Below are 17,901 nucleotides of genomic sequence, written 5' to 3'. Positions count from 1 at the left end.
GAGTGAGCTGTCTTACTAATCGGCGCTACATGATATTTCTCGTTACCACGCTGTCATTTACGCGCCGCGGCAATGAGTAACTGCAACTACAGCTGACTATCTTTTCAGAAAGAATTTGAAGATTATTCGCTTTTAAATTTCGCCAAAATTCCCCCGAAAAGCAGAAGGAGCTACCAAGTGCGGGAATTACCTGTCCAGGTGAGTTTGAATGATGTATAACATGACTATAACTGCCATTGAAAATTTTGGAAAATGTGGCGACTGCATGTTCATTGAAAGCATGACCGCAGACATTACTCATTTTTGTACGGTCTCGAGAATGTCGCACGATATTTAATACTTTTATATAACTGAAACCTCAAATTCAGTGTATCAACGGGCTTGTTTGGCATTTTTTCGACAAAGACTCATTTAAATGGATATATTCATTGGAATGTCGTTTGTTGTGTGGCTTTCCGTTTCACACTCGTATGGCTTCTTGAAATGTTTGGCATTATCATTGGACCAGCAGAGGGGTCCTGTTGCCACGTTTGAATTGTGAATTATAAATTTGGAGTATTACATTGCACGATTACCATAATCTAGCTTTATCATCCATAATTCGCCTTAGCTTTCAAGACAAGCTGTTACCGCTGTCGAGTCTGTCATGACGCCATTTTTTCGAACGGGCATGTGCAGGCTTCTTTCGCATGGGGTTGGCGCTTATCCAAGCATGTTTCAGCCACTGTGAAGGCCCATTTACATCATCAGTATTTTCTTAACGAGGGGACTCTGTTTGTCAAGATGTTGAGACTATTTCACAACCGAGAGAAATACTGTGAAAGAGTCTAGCTTACAGCCAAAACCAAAACGTGCTCGCCCGGCGGGGGCGTGGACACAAATTTAATACATTATTACATACATAGCTTCTCAGATAACCACTGTAATAGTACTACATCGAAGACGTGGCGTTGTATCTACTCTGTTATCGTTACGGTAAACACAAGCATGCAGTATGTAACATGCATTTAGAATAATTATGTAAGGAGATGGCTATCTTTCTTTCCAATCTAGAAGAAAAAGTATTATGGAACTGTAACATTCTAAAACTTGTAGATTTACGGTATTTTGGATTTGTTGCATAATACGTTTGCATGGACTTGGGAGAAGAAATTTCAAACCATTCTCCATGAGATTACAAACAAGTACAACTGATGAAATCATACAAGACTTTATTAATATTTTGCAAAAATTACTTGCCATGGTCTCACAAATGTCTGGTTGCTACAGGGTTTCCCATAAGCAGTAGTCAGACATGTACTTCCTGGAATACTTTCCTCTGAATCAGAATTTCAAGTTCATGGCAGAGGCCTAAAAGAGGCAATGGAATGTGACGTAGGAGGGGCACCTTACCTAAAAATGTCTGGATTCTTGAAGCAGGGAATAAAGATCACATTATGAAGAAGGCAGAATTTCATATGCTGTTTTTTCCAATGCTATGCATCGAAAAACTCACTTTAACCCTAATCCTGCCAGACAGTAATACTTTCTACTCTGTCAAGTCGGTAAAATGTGGTATTGAGCCAAATTTATGGGTACTTTAGCTACTTGATTCCATGTTATGACAGGTTTGGTTTGTTAAATCAATCAACAGGATCTACTAAGTATTCAGGGGGCCTACAGATATTCAAGTTCTGTTTGATTCATCATAATGGATCTGGTATGCCTCACAGTTTTTAACCTACTTTACCTGGAGATGACATATGAACTTGGCAGGGTTAAGACAGCAGTTTGGTATCAGTATAACATGGGAAAATTACAAATGTGGAATATTTGGGCATATTGACAAAGTTCAAAGAACTCTCTGGCATGCAGTTTTCAAGAAATTTACATTTTCTTTCCAGGGTGGGCACTGCAGTAAACTATACATCAAGCATCCTGAAGGGCTGTGCCTCTACCGTGAGCAGCTAGACTGCAACTTTGAAGCACCTTGGGATCCTAGCTGATATTTGCTGAAAACCCAACTCTTTGAGTTTGCTGTGTAAGTAGTTTCATTACATTGACATAGTTTATCAAAAATAGTTTCCCATCATTTGCATGTTTGCAATTTATTACTTATAACTGCAACAGTGTGACTAAAAGTTTTAATTGATTCAGGTGTATGATCTTCTCAAAGTGTGCAAAGTTAAATGTTCTTGCTCTAGGAAATGTCTGTATCGGTACCCCTCTCCAAATAACCAATTTCATGAACACTGGTATGGTTCGCTGCTTTTAAATCAATTAAAGCTGTTCCTAGAATATTTCTAATGAACATACTGGTTTGTTTTCCAGCTTACTGCGTATTTCTTAGATTCCTGGACAGGGTCCCCACTTATTTTTGTTTCCATCTAAAATACTCAAAATGAAGAATATGATTGGACAAAATATTGGTGTTGATGTTACCAGTGATTGCACTTCAGTTCGGGATATTGTGGCTAACAAGGTGGCCATCCATACAATGGAGGTAAGACAAACAGCAAGAATTGTGCCAGTAGCTGTAACCTTTTACTTTTCCCACTATTTTTGTTTCATACGTCAATTGCAAGTCATTATTTTCCCTAAAGCATGTTCAACAGTTACTATTTAGTTTGCCAACACAGTGCCTATATGCACACTGTCATTGATTATACATTGAAGTCTGGTCCTGACAAGAATTCAACAGTGATAGTGCAATCTACATGTGTGCAAATTCGGTTGGCAAGCTGAATACTGTGCATCTCAACATGCTTTGGGAATAGAACAAGAAACTGTAGTTAAAAACAAAGATAATGAAAAAAAAATAAAAAATTACCGATACTGATCCTCATAGTTTCAAATACACTAACTTTCATGTGAAAGAACATAAAAAATTTAAGTTCAGAAACAAAATTGTTTTTACAATGTTATATGTGTGTATGCATACATTTGATTTTGTTGTATTTGTAAAATGAGAGAAGCCCCAATTTTTACCTGCTATAGGCTATTTTTTTTGGAAACTTGTTAATTGTGAAAATGATATATGACAAACTGGTATAATGCCTTGGGCATGAAGAGGGAAGCTGTTGAGTTCTACGTATGATTCACACTATAAAACAATTTTCTACTTCCCAATTTAGCCATAATAAATTTCCAAAGTGCAATATTTATTCAACACAGCTTGTGATATGCAAATGATGTTCTTGTTTCCATATTGGAAAGGGGCCAGGTGCTGCACCAGTCTCAATTTCCGTGTCATTTCCCAAGTTCCACTTTGACATATCACTGTATTTGTTTATTTGAGGACATTAACGCAGCAACTGTTAAAAATAACAAGATTGAGCACAATACTTCTTTAACTGAATAAGAGGTGTGTGAAGGGGCCTATGAATACCAAAGATGAATATACGAATAGGTGGTGTGTTATTGTTGATCCAAAATGTACCACCTTTTGGTAGAGTTTGTCATTTTATGGGCCTATACTCACAAGTGAGAATTGAATCAGTAAACTCGTGTTTGTAAGACTTCCACTTCTGATAAACAAGAGTTTGTCAGTCAGTATGAATAAATCATCGTGAAATATGTCCATGTTTACAGGAAACTGATGATGCCTTCTTTGTATTGGACCTTGGGGATATCGTACGAAAGTATGAAAAGTGGAGGGTATTGCTGCCTCGAGTGGAACCTTTCTATGGTAACTTTTCCTTTTAATTTGCAATATTTACCATTGTGTGTTAACAACTTACGGATTTCTGACCACTCTTGGTAGTCTACAGATTATTATTTGAAAAAAGGAAGTAAAAAGATGTGCGGATTGTGCAAGCTTTTTGTCTTGAAAGAGGATAGTTAACAATTCACTCTAAACTCAGAATCAAGATTAAACAGTTTAATTATGACTGCCCATGAATTTGACACTTGAAATCATAAACCCATGAAATTTATCATATTTTGGGGCATTAGGTTTGTTTCTTAGATACCTCTTGTAGATCATTGATTGCAAGTCAGTACTCTCAGATTGTATCAGACAATAGACAACAAACTGATACATTTCATGGAAGATCAAATAGGCTTCCTGTGAACTGATGAGGATTGGTTCATCATTTGTTAGACTGCCATGTGTTTTATGAAAATTGTGAAAATCTGGCCTTAAAATTTCCATGTTTTTGAGCAGGAGGCTAATTTAATGCTACATTGTAATTTTCACTTATATACAGGTTCACCTTAAAAAGTGATTTCAGTGTTCTACATGAGTTATTTGTCTTTCTTCTAAATAGCTGTGAAATGCAATGAGACTCCTGCAGTTCTTCAAGTTCTCGCTGGTTTGGGAACTGGTTTTGACTGCGCGAGCAAGGTGAGTTGATCTTTGATATGTTCTTCTGCAGAGGGTTGTCTTAATCTGCCTTTAAATATAGTTTCCAAAAAAATGGAGGAAAAGGGATGAAATTTGAAAGAAAAAACATTCTAAGCAGCTGTGTGTATGGACATTGTCAAAACTTTGAGTATGCACATTTACCTGTCATTTCTTCTCTGTCTCCTTATTTTAGGTGAATGAATTTAATATCAAGCAGACTTTTTTTTTCAGAATAAGACCAACTGCGGGTTTTAATCTGTTCTTATTGATCTAGTAGTTTTCTCTGTTCACATTGTTTCATAAAACGTCCATTGCAAACAGTTTGCTTGCATTGTTTATTGTCATTTTACGACTTATCCGGACACCAAACTTGCTAATTACCCAGCAATGTCGCTGACGACATTGAGACTTTGTTCGGTAATTACCAAAGCACTTCGTTGATTCAACGTGAAACCAGAGTGAAGATCGGGTTGCATTCGCTTCATGGGCGCCAGGGAGTATGCAGCTGCTGATAAGATAATTTTCACGATGGCATAAACTATTTTGTTACAGGGGTTGATGAACCACACAGCACTTGGGAATAAAGCAATGTTTACGAGATAGTTTTATGCACTAAATAATAGTAATAACATTGTAAAAACAAAATAAAAGTAGTTGCATCCGTATAAAATTGTTTTTGTGTCCTCATTTTGATACTGAAATACTTTGTAAAAAACGAAGAAAGGCATTTCTGCCAAACTTGTCCCAAAACCTCCTACATTGAGAATGGTAAGTTTCCAAAGATTTACCTACAGAGCTTTCACTTCAAATTTTGAGCGGTAAACGTCTGACTTTGGTGTGTCTCACACTCATCGCATGCATACTTCAACACTTCATATTTCCTGGAAACATGTATCAGTTTCAAATATCTTATCGTGGGAGAACGCGGCAGGTATACACTGAGGAAAACTTCAAAAGTTACACCGATCTTTTGACGTTTATAGCCGAGAAAATACCATCTCTCCAAGGTGCGACCTTTCAATTACAGTATGTGAATGACGAAGGAACTGTCATCACACTAAGTGACAATGATTACGATTTGCAAGATGCTTACAGATGTGCTGTACCGATCCCAAACGCGGATTATCTACGACTGAAACTTCTCGTAAGTGAAGGCTGTTCTCCAGCGGCAGGTCACATGGTCGGCAAGACGGACAAACGTGAAGCTCGATCCCGCATCAGTGAATATCAAAGTGACGAGCACACAGAAAGCGGAAGTGGACGAAGTGTACGCGCTAGAGAACTTGGTCCTCAGTTCGAGAAAGAGATTCAGTCCAAAAAGTGGAAGGAAAAAAAGGAAGATGAACTTCTCGATGAATTAGCTTCACTAAAGAATGAAAAAGTTGCCGTAATCGCTCAGAAAAATGAAATGAACAGGCCGGTAACTGAAGCTAAACCAGTTGGACGCAACCTGAGGAGCACGTGTAACCTATGTCATCGCCGTGGTCACAAATCCACCGGCAACAGGAATAGTGAAGGGTGCCTTCTCGGCGAGCCATGCAAGGGATATATTCTGTGGCCGGCAGGATAAACATAAACACGACTTTATGGCCCGATTAAAGAAACTCAAAGAAAAAGAAAGCCAACTGACGAAGGACATAGCACTAAAAGAAGACGAAGTAAAACAACTTCACGACTTTCAAAGCAGATCAACAAGTGTGTTCACTACCACGTTAACACCGAGAATGATTGCCGCCTTCCCAGAACGTTACAGTTGCCGAACCCAGTCGGGAAAAGTCTCACTCCAGCGTGATATCAGTATTTTGAGGCAAGGTTATAACAACAAAGCGAAGAACATTCCTGCTCCTTCGACCATTCAAGCTGATCGGGAAGAATTTTCTAGAGTTATCAAAGAACAGATGAAGCTCATGAAGTTAGAAAACGACACTATTACTAAATCGGATGAAGAGTCTTGCACTAAAATTTACAACATTTTAATGAGTAAGTACCTTTCATGTTTTTTATAACCATTTTAGATGGCAACGCAAAAAAGTTGGCAAATCTGCCGCGGAAAGTGTATTTTTACTTGTACGTATATATCAGCCTCGCCTCGGAAAGATGTTTGTTTTTTGAATGTGTCAGTTCACACGGTTGTCAAGAACTATTTGTCTGACAGATTACTCAACTAAGCTTACATGTTTCATTTTCATCAGCATCTCCTGTGAAGAGTGGTGAAGACAATGTAGTTTCTGATGTTGAAATGAAAGCAAGCTGCACGGGCAAGCGCACCAAAAAAAGTCTCAGGAGTACCTGCAAAGCCGTCGCCCGTCCGCCTCCCAGCGATAAGACCTGTGCAAATGACGCCAATTTGCCGTCCTCATCGGATGAAGACGAAGTTGTACCTCGGCGAAAATCGAAACCCGATCGGAATTTTGCAAGTCGAGACGATCCCAATTTCTATCCCTACACTCCACCATGGTATCCGTACGGCTTCCATACACCAGTAGGATACATGTCGCCGCCAACAGCTATTCACTCTCAATTTGACTACTTTCATCGGCCCATGCAAGTTATCCCGCCCACAAGACCATCGCCAATGCCTTTTCGGGAGGGAATTTTCCAGGCTATGGAATGGGATTTTTGCACAACAAGTCACTGGACATCAAATACTGGGAACGTAATGGGTAGTCAGTTTGTCGAAAATCCCCCACCTCCGGCCCCAGAAATTTTGAGTTCATTAACAAGGCCGTCCCGTCCCCGCGACAACCAGCTTCAGAGTCGCACCAGCGAAACGATGACTGCTGTTCGTCAGTTTACTGACAACACGGGTAATACGTCTGAAGTGGGGTCAAGTGATTATCAACGACAATTAGGACGAGATCGGTTGACGGAGACGCTTACTACCACTGCGCCCCAAACACCGCCAACCATAACGAATGTATCTCACAACAGTGACGGAGCTCATGAAAATACGTCAAATATGAACGCACTGTTTGAGGCCGCGTTGCTCCTTCAGAGTCAGACACCAACTACGGTACCAAAATAGACAAACACACGCGCTGCGTCTCAGTTGATCAAGTTCATTCTCACGTGGTTGTTCGCGATATGTAATTTACTGTTCAACGAAGTCGCACTTTTGTGGGACGAGAGCTGGGACAATGACAGTTACGTGCTTTTGACAGACAAGGTTCATTTCTTTATAAAGGCTATTATTATTGAAGTTGTTGAGGTTTGTTGGAGGAGTTTTTACATGTTGTATTTACTAAGCGTGTTTCGTTTTCAATTTCTTGCCGAAAGAGTCACTTGTAGTCGTATACAATACTACAATAGGCATTTTACATAGTTCAGATATCCACATTCTCAAAAGTATCCGGATGTAAATCCAGTGTTTCTCTACCTGTAAACTGGTAACGGAGTTTTTTGTTGTATTAGTCAATGTTTGTCTGGGTTTTTTTTTTTCATTAAAAGGTTGTTCCTTCTCTCTATTTTATCAAGTGCTTTATAAGTGTACTCTATGACATGTGATGAGTGGTTCTGTGTGAATGGACATGGACGTAAAATACATGTAACATCCAAGGTGGGAGGGGAGTGCAAATTTAGGATCGAGATATGGAACATTTTTAAGTGAAGCAGTAACACTGCCTTATTTCAACCAAAACGAAACCAAAACGAAATTATTACAATTAAAATACTTTGTCATGTCAATGACAAATTTTATTCTCATCACAAGCTTTGAAACAACATCGAGTCGAGCGTATCAGTATGTGACGCGAGCATTACGGAACATGTTCACATTCTCGTCTCTTCCTGAGATAGCGCGGCTAAATATGCCCTAGCCTGCGTACGATGCTGTGTGTTCCGCTACAGCTAATAGCCCGATATGAATAGCCCCGGGGCTATTAGCTGTAGCGGAACACACAGCATCGTACGCAGGGCTAAATATGCCCTAACTATTTGTTACACATACATGTAACACTGCAAGTCTGCACAGGTTTCAAAAGAGTGGAAATCCGCAACATCTGAACAAATTTCGAGACATCTGTGGTGTGATTTCAGAAACTGCTTCAATGATGGCAGTTTCGGTGAACTCTACGGCGAAAATGTCATGTTTACGCAGATATCCTTTGATGGACCGAAAGCACAACTCACAAGTATTGAACTCAGGGCAGTACGGTGGTTGAAATACCAAATTAACCTGCCGCTCCTGTAAAAGTTGGCGCAAATAGGGTTCCGCCAATCTGCCGTGATGGAAGCCACAGTTGTCCATTACAACTGTGTCGCCAGGGATCAAAATAGGCTGTCCATCTTCATCGGTGACTTCCATTGCCTCCTCGAAAAAATGAATCATTTCGAGTCCGTTGGACGGTCCGTCGAGAACATTGAAATGATCTACTCCACGCGCACAGTGCAGTAGATTGATCGTGTAATTCACATCGGAAGTGTAGCGTTGAACTTCCACGGCGGGACGTCCCCTTCGACTGTGACCATATTGTCTGTTTGCAGTTGTTTTTTTGACACCAGTTTCGTCGAAGAAATGTACGGTTTGAGGGTTGAGTTGAGACATCGCGTCGATATATTCGAAAATTCTCTGCAAATTTCTCTCCGTTTGCTGTTCTCTGGCAACGTTCTGTATCCGCTTGAAAGAGTAATTGAGATCATCGCGTAGGATTTTGCTTATCGTGCACACTCCTGGAAGATTTTCGTCATTGCACAATCCTTGCCGAAGTAATTGTCTTCGGATTTCCGAGGAAGTAATCGATGGTTTGTTCCATTTCAGAAACTCAACAAATTCAACAACGTCTGGTCGTCTTTTAGACCGTCGCCTTCTACCTCTTTTCCAAGCTTGAACCAAACCTGTTGTCTCAAAATGAGTCCGGATGTCATACACTGTGCTCTTCGGTATATGCAACAGTTTAGAGATTTTACGTATACTGTTTCCGTCCGCGGACAGTTCAACGATCTTCGTTCGTACGTTTATATCAGTTTCCTTAGACATACTGAACTTCGAACCAAGAGCTGCAGTCACCGTCCATGCACTAGGAAATAACGGATTCAAACACACACGCTCTCTCTCGCGAATGACAGCGTACTAGCGTGTGGAGAGCGGCAAATGCAGACGGTGCGTGTAATGCTATGCTGAAATGCTATGCTGAAAAACCGTTGAATTTTGCCGCGTAAAGAACGATGAACACAGTGGACAATTCGAACAAACCATTTGAAATAGTTACATATAAAGCAGAGCAAACGTGTGTGTATTTATTTTTGTTGTACTGAAACGAAGAAGACCACGGAAATCACACATCACTAGTTTTTTTCTGATTATTACCGGTCATTATTTTTTTGAAATATCTATATGTATAATACAAAAGTGTTGAGGGGTGCATAAACCCCTGTAACAAAATAGTTCATGCCATCGTGAAAATTATCTTATCAGCTCCCTGCCACCAACGAAGCGAATGCAACCCGATCTTCACTCTAGTGTCAACTTGAATCAACGAAGTGCTTTGGTAATTACCGAACAAAGTCTCAATGTCGTCAGCGACATTGCTGGGTAATTAGCAAGTTTGGTGTCCGGATAAGTCGTAAAATAACAATAAGCCTTTCTCCAAGAGTGCTATAATTATTCCCTTAAAAATTCTAGTGCAATAGTTTTCCTTTTTTTTTGTAACTAAAGATGATAACTTTGAAGCAAATGGATAACTTTTCATAGCCTTCAGTTTTTGATCAAAATAGTGGGGAAAATATGAAAAAAATAGTCTGTATTATATTTTTTATGGTGACAGAAATTGACTTTAAAAAAAATAAATTTGTGTTTAGCTAGTGACAGTAATCCTCAGATAGCTGAAGTAAATTGTTTAAGTCTTAACAGAGAAATATTTCAAAATCTGAACTTACGTAATATGTTCCGTGCAGTGTACTTTTCCTTCTAGACGTACAGTGAAACCTGTACTTACGGACACCTCTCTATTACGGACAGGTTTATCAAACCAAAATATTACACTTTGAATAGAATTTAACTTGTCTATTATGGACACCTCTATATTAAGGACACTTTCCCATTCCTGAAGGTGTCCTTAATAGACAGGTTTAACTGTACTCTAAATTGGTTCATTTCCATCAGACAAGCCTCCAGGCACTGCCTATGAAACCTGTGCATTATTCTTGTTTTTCATTAACATTTTGGTTGTCACATCAATACTAAGAACAGGTTTGAAATTATCACTTTTTTGGGCTTCACAGAAGGAAATCCAGACAATGACTGACATGGGAGTAGAACCAAGCCGCATCGTGTATGCTAATCCATGCAAGCCAAACTCTCATTTGAAGTTTGCAGCCGAGAGAGATGTCAGTCTCATGACATTCGACAATGAAATGGAACTCCAAAAAGTGAAACGTCTCTACCCTGATGCTAAGTAAGCATATACATCTATTACTTCAACAGTGATTACATGTTGGATTTGCCCAAAATAGGTGTGCTTTTCAATTATTAGCCCTTTCCCAGTGCTAGCATCCACCTCTTAAAGCTATATTACGTAACACAACAATAGCCAGAAGAGCATCAAGAATCGACAAATTAAAGTTACGCCCTCCAAAATAATTTGCTGATAAAAAAAAACTGATAAATACTGTTTGTACTCCTTGAGTCAGATCTCTCTGCATTTCCCAGTTAGAAGGTACTTAGACCGATGACAGACCGTTTTTATCGGCAATGTATTATTAGAACTTTGACATTTCAAGCATTGTGTGGCATATGGTGTTTCTGCTATTTCAATTTCCCTTAATCAACTGGACATATTCACTTGATGTCAGCTTTCCATAAATGTGACAGCAGTTAAAGCCATTCAGGAAGAGCTATGTGTTACTTTTCAATGGTACCTTGTGGTGTACATATGAACAGCGGAAATTAACTCCAGATAGTTTCCTCGCATGAAAGAGAGAAATGTTGTGATGACGTGATGATCTGACACTGGAATGTGATTGATTTCAGGTTGGTGTTACGCATCCTTACTGATGATTCCACTGCACAATGTCAGCTTGGCTTGAAGTATGGATGCCACCCTCATCATACACCCCATCTCCTCAAAGTTGCAAAGGAACTTGGGCTCAATGTTGTGGGCGTCAGGTAATTTTTCCTAGTTTCCTTTCCTTATTGATAGTAATTGTTAGGCTGCGTCATCTTTTGATGATGTTTCAGTGCAGTACATTTTAATATTCAGTGAAGTACAATACCTCTTACAAAGTCAGCATGTTTTCCCATCATACATATCTCATATCACGTAGCGAAAGGGGCATCTCACAAGGTCACGCTTTCCCTTTTCATCCAAACCAAAACTTTGACAAATAACAGGAGCTATTGCCAAGTGTTTTGTGTTGTACGCATTAATCCTCTTTCTACCGGGCTCCATAGACAAACCATAGAAATAAATACCACTTGGGAGAAAGAGGATTAAAAATGCGACAGTTAAGGATTTAGAGTCAAAAAATTTCTGATCATCGACATACAAAGTTCAAATAGACAAACTTTTTTCTTAGATTGGCTATGATGACAACTTGCCCTCATTGATGAACCAATGAAACGAACTTCACCAGATCCTCATATGTTCTGAGCCAAATCTTTACACACAATCTGACAGCATGGTAGATTTGCACCAGATATGTACGTGTTACAATTGATATGTACCAGCTCTTACTGATTGAAATCTGCGTTTTTCAGCTTCCATGTCGGGAGTGGTTGTAGAGAGGCTACTGCATTCTCTGAAGCCATCCAGTCTTCTAGAATGGTCTTTGACTATGGTCAACAGCTTGGTTTCAACTTTGAAATCTTGGACATTGGCGGTGGTTACCCTGGCCAAGTATCTGCTGCAATCACATTTGAAGAGGTGAAAAATTCTATAAAAATCTTGTTTTCAATGTCGTGTAAACAGGTAACGCGGCTGCAAGGCTCCGCATTACAGGCAAGAAGACTGGCTTGGAATATTTTACAAATTTTGCATCCTTTGAAACATTGTTTATGTAATTATAATATATTATGATTAACTGTGTACCGTCTTGTTCAACTGGACACCTTGTTCGTATGATTTAATGTGTCCATACAAATTAAGTCCACTTGTAAGTGTTGGATGTTTTTTTTGAGAAAGTAAGTTTGTTTACCCAAGAACCTAAAAAGTAAGATTGACAAGAAATGACAAGATCCAGCCATTCTTGAAACCTATAAGATGGTAATACCTTCTTCTCTTTCATCACTAGATGGCAGTGTGCATCAACCAGGCTCTGGAGGAGTACTTTCCCAAAAGCTGCGGTGTTCGTATTATTGCTGAACCAGGACGTTACTTTGTAGCTTCTGCCTTCACACTTACCGTAAATGTTATTGCAAAACGTGCCGTTGCTCGCGATATCAAAACTTTCTGCGTTCCTGGAGCAGAAGGTAAGGGTCTCCTGACCCTAGGTCATTGACTTATTTATCCCCTCTGTGGTTGTTTACTGTATCTGGAAGAAATGTTGACACCTTGCCAAATATGTGTGTGTTAGGAATGCTGAACATGTAGTGCCCAATTCAAGGTATATGAGTATGCTCCACATGCACGTGTTCATTATGACTCTGCTCCTGATATATTCATACTTAAACAATACTCGTTTCATTCTCTTTACTTTGATGAATGCTAATCTGTTGGACTTTGAATTATATATGATGAAGAATAAGTACTGATGACAAGCTAAGTTGTAGATCGGTGAAGTACTATGCCGCTGTACACTTTCCAAGCCACTTGAACAACATTTCAAGAAAATCCCATAGAAAGTTGTCCTATGGTTTTAATTTTGTAGACAATTCCTAGCAACCAACCCTCAAAGTGTGCTTCAAAAATTAGACTTACGTTGTACGTTGATTGTATTGAAGCAATAGATGCGTGATGTACAGCAATTAAATGCATTTAATACATGACTTAATTTATATTCTGTACAGATTTAGTGTCCAACACAGTTGCACCAAGTCAGAGTGATGAGCCAGCTTTCATGTATTACTGCAACGATGGTGTATACGGTTCCTTCAACTGCCTCCTGTTTGACCATGCCACTGTCATACCCTCACTTATCAAGGTTTGTTGGCAATTCTCATACAGAAGATTTTCCTAAGAAAGTTGCATTGTTCCATGAAAACCTGTTATGATAACAGAATCCTGTAAGGCTTTCAGTTGATCTCATTGTCTCTCAGCATAGTACAGCATACCGACAGATAATACTACAAAGAATGTTCTCCTTGCTTGTCAGCTGTCAGTTTATATTTGTGTATATTGTTGCACTACAAATTGATTTACTTTTGAATGGCATCATACTGCTAAGTTGAGTTTATCAAAATGATTTTTGTGAATTTTCATGATGGTATACCACCTAATTCGCAAAATTAGATATATAGAATGCTAGCTTTATTGTCTCTATTTTCCACAAGCTAAGCATTCATCACCCACTTATACCATGCTGCTCTTAAAATTATCATATCTTCCGTTTTCTGATTACAGAAAGTTGATCCAGGGGTACCCAGGTACTCCTCCAGTGTGTGGGGTCCTTCATGTGATGGCTTAGATCGTATCATGGAACACTGTATGTTGCCAGAACTTGATGTTGGCGATTGGATTGTATTTGAAGGTAGGTTGTAGCACAACTCATTGGTTTTGTGAATTGTATAGCAGGTAAAATTGCTGACATGCGTGGGTTTTTTGCAGTTACTGCACTGCAGTAAAGTTGTCAGGTTGAAAGTGACATCGCTGTCATAATACAGTAGCTTTACGCATTATAATTTTGAGAGAATTAACAATAAATATCAAAGATCTTACAAATGTAAATCATTGGAATAAAATTTCTTGTGAAATTACCTGAATGTGTGACAATATTCATGAAGCTGAGATGTGAGAGACAAGGATATCTAAACTATAGTACTTTTTTCTGTTGCAGACATGGGGGCCTACACCTTGTGTGCTGCATCTACTTTCAATGGTTTTCCGAAACCCAAGTGTTACGTCATTGCAACGGAGTCAATCTGGTAAGTCCTGCAAAACAGCTGTCTGTAACAGCTGTTTCATAAAATGTGTACATAACCCTTATCCTGTTGAGCCATGTGTTCCAGCATGGTTCATTTGTCACTAACAACTTAACAACACAACATATTCCAGCATAACTTGTAACAAACATCAAACAACTGATCTCCACAAGAATGTGGGCCCTTCACTAAAAATGTCCATAAAGACTCTAAGAGTCTTTTCTCATTTGTACAGAATGGAAACTTGTTTACTTATAACAGTAATTGTCTAGGGTCCTTACATGTGTTGAGGAATTTTGAATCACTTGACTTTAAAGATTGAATATGATACGTCAATTTTACATTTTCCGCTGAGAAAGTATACAAAGCCATTCCAAGGGGGTTGGGGTGTATTTTTCTTATTTTCCCAGTTTCTTCATTATGTAAAATAATCCTTCAAATTGCCCATTTCATCAAAAAATACAACACTCTGCCTGATAGTACAGCAAGTATTACCCTATTGTTTTACCTGTCCTTGTCCAGCTGATCTGGTCAGTGTTCACCCTTCAAAAATCAGAGTAATGGATTAACCTGTAAAGTAGTGCATTCCAGTTCACATGATTGATATGATGGACAAGCAACTGAAACCTGGTGTAGTAAAATCGGCTCTACCCACCAAAACATGTATTTGGTGTATTTTATTTTATTGTTACAACTGTTGAACCCTTGCCTTATGTTGTTATATTATTTATTTCAGGAAACTGCTGAAGCCACTCCTACCAAAGAATGAAAAATTCCAAAGAAGCAACAGCATTAGCTCTGAGACTACTACCTGTCAAATGTTGAAGAGTGGAACGGATATGGTTATCCCAGAAAGGGAACTCCATGGAGCATGCAACCTCCCCACCCTGGCTATGACGCCAATTCCAATTGGACCAGAATTCTGACAAACATTTAGCAAACTGAAATCCAATTCCAAAACTTGTTTATCCTCCCAGCTGACATGCCTATCTGATATTATCAAGTTATACATCTTTCAGATCTTTTAATCTTATCATTTATATGTGCAAGTCTATGGTCAATCTGCATCAGTATTGAAATGCTTTCGACTTCTAAGAAACCGGCCTCCAGCCATAACCTGATTGGGTTTTTGTATCTGCTGAAATATGTAAGTTTACATCAACATTGCAACATGTTTGAAATTTTCCCTCCTTGTAAAGAGTACATTTTGATTTCCATTGAAACTGTCATTACATGTTGAGATGTCATAATATTTCTAAATCGACTGCAACCTACATACAATGTACCAGATATTACCAGTAAAATGATCTTTGTCACCATGAAAGACGTGATGCCAATGATTAGTTGTGGAACATTATTACTGAAAATAACATTCATGACAAGCGTATCAGCTACATAGTGCTTACTTATTCCAAAGATTAAAGTTGTATTTTACAAATATTATTTTACAAATATTTTCACCCAAATTAAGATTATTTATTATCAATTATTTGGAAATTCCTCTGATACAAGTAGTTAAAAGACTTTATTGTTGATAAATGGTAAAACTTTAAAATGTTATGGATCCCTTAAAGAAGGCATCAGTCTGCTTGTCAATGTTGCTTTGCTATGATGAGATGCAAATTTCATTGTAGCAAACTACTGCATTCAATATACAATTTGAATCATGAATTACAAATACAAAACTTACCCAGTTTGTAATGTTATATATAGTGCATGTCAAATTCTCTTGATACTTTGTTTTGGTCACCAGGTAATTGAATAAATCATTTTTGCATCATCAAACATTTTGGGTTCCGGTGTTTTAATAAATAGAACCTGAACAAGCAAGGTTCAGTAGACGATAATGAAGGGTTTCCCGGCTAGTTACAGGTAAATTACTACACTTATGTCTGACTTGTGAATTTAGTTGTGCATTTCCATATAATTTGGCATTTTTCTCAAAAATCTGCAAAATTTGTGTAATTTTCATGTGTAATAAGACATTAAACTGGTCCAATCATTTCCATTCAAGGTAATACATTACCAGGTCCATGGGACATTGGTGATTTACAAATTTAAGTAGGACCATCCTGAACCACTGACAGTTAGTGGTGGTACCAGGTGTCCGGAATGGGTAAGCGTAGCATGCTACACCCATCCGGATTGGTCCCAAAATTGTCTAAATATTGTATGAAATGATACAGTATATGAATCACTTTAATAAGTCAAAGCCGGGAATGCTGTCGCTAATCATTTGAGTGACTGAGGTGTCATATTTGGCCACAATGTCGTTATATCGACCATAGAACTTTTTGAAAGTCCCCAAGAGTCTTTGGGATGTGTATCCCTGTCTGCAATGAGCGGTTTCTCATTTGAAAATCTGTAGGAATCACAAGCCCTACAATATCTTATTTCTTTACCTATTACCATATACCACTCTTGAATTAAATCAACCGATATTGATAGTTATTGGTAAAGTTTACATGTTATTATGACTACACTTGTAGAAGTGCTGTTTGCTTTTCCAAATTTCTGTTACATGTACATGACAGTCTGGTTATCATGCAACCAATGTCATGCATGATATGATGGAACATCTAAATTATGTAACAATCTGTCCATTAAGCCATGGATACGAATTTGTAAAAGTTTCTGGGTCTCTTCCAATTTACTCGCCAGTGAATGAGATAATAAAATGAGGTTATCCACAATTCTCTGTTTATGCCCTCTGACCTTGTTTGCCGGAAGGCTTTTTTGATTCAATTTCTAAACAATTTTAAACTTTCCACATTCCAGATATCTTTGCCAATTTTGAATTTTTGAAATTTGAATTGAGGAATACATTTGACAATGGCAGGCCACTTCAGGCACATGCACCTGAAGAATTCTGGTCCCATCTTATGATAGCTGTAGAACAGCGCTTGGCTAAGGGTGCCTTTTACAAAAATACCCTCTAGAGAGTCTTTTTATTGTATTGCTGCTTGTCGTAAGTCTAGTGTGTATCAGTCTTGCAGTCAAGTTAGCCAAGCAGACAACACTTCTGCAAAGTGTATGGTCACCAAGACATCATCTCATAGGTCAGGTAATGCAATAGTTTCTCATTCTCATCATGTGGGATCTTCAGAACATAATCATGAGCAGACAAAATACTTATTGGGAAAGCTCTGTTCATAGGATCCTTGCTGACAGGTAACCCATCCCCCCAAAGTTTGTATTTCACAATTTGATCAAGTTGGTTTAAAGTAGTTTGGCACAGTACTTGAGAAATTCCATGATTTACTCTGATTTGTACCACCTAACTTAGATTTCTCAGTGAAATCTGGCCTGTCTCCAATGTGTAGACAAATTTACAGACTAGTAGTAGTAGAAATTTTGAGCACTTACTCGTTTCTTATCTTAAACAATATCTCTTGATAAAGGGGTAGGTGTTTTTGTAAAATCATATGAGTTTTTTGTCCTAAGCCATACAGAATAATAATAGAAAGGAAATCAGAGAGACTGACTGCACCTGTTTAGGAAATCTGCATGTTAACTTTTGTTAATGGTACACGGTCACCGTAAATTTGCATAGTCCATATATGGT

The 17,901-nt window shown here is 38.5% G+C and overlaps 1 protein-coding gene across 3 annotated transcripts; it reads left to right on the top strand.

The window, feature by feature from the left end:
- LOC139134163 (ornithine decarboxylase-like) lies at positions 1 to 16,121 on the top strand. Of its 3 annotated transcripts, none has more exons than XM_070701086.1 (13): positions 1 to 198; positions 1,884 to 2,020; positions 2,311 to 2,482; positions 3,571 to 3,667; positions 4,248 to 4,361; positions 10,425 to 10,716; positions 11,292 to 11,426; positions 12,018 to 12,183; positions 12,551 to 12,728; positions 13,266 to 13,399; positions 13,819 to 13,945; positions 14,252 to 14,339; positions 15,073 to 16,121. In XM_070701086.1, the coding sequence occupies exons 6-13, from the start codon at positions 10,559 to 10,561 to the stop codon at positions 15,260 to 15,262; spliced, it is 1,176 nt and encodes a 391-aa protein (XP_070557187.1). In that variant the 5' UTR covers positions 1 to 198; positions 1,884 to 2,020; positions 2,311 to 2,482; positions 3,571 to 3,667; positions 4,248 to 4,361; positions 10,425 to 10,558; the 3' UTR covers positions 15,263 to 16,121. The 3 variants fall into 3 exon arrangements, with proteins under 3 accessions (XP_070557187.1, XP_070557185.1, XP_070557186.1); XM_070701084.1 differs by having other exon boundaries at positions 2 to 198; positions 4,248 to 4,324; positions 10,544 to 10,716; XM_070701085.1 differs by lacking the exons at positions 10,425 to 10,716; positions 11,292 to 11,426; positions 12,018 to 12,183; ... (3 more) ...; positions 14,252 to 14,339; positions 15,073 to 16,121 and adding an exon at positions 6,517 to 7,791 and having other exon boundaries at positions 29 to 198; positions 4,248 to 6,304.
- The last annotated feature ends 1,780 nt before the right edge of the window (positions 16,122 to 17,901 follow it).

Source organism: Ptychodera flava, chromosome 5, assembly GCF_041260155.1.
Source record: "Ptychodera flava strain L36383 chromosome 5, AS_Pfla_20210202, whole genome shotgun sequence".
Lineage (NCBI taxonomy): Eukaryota > Metazoa > Hemichordata > Enteropneusta > Ptychoderidae > Ptychodera > Ptychodera flava.
The sequence above is the reverse complement of the archived record's forward strand: the minus strand, read 5'-3'. Positions and strand labels throughout refer to the sequence as shown.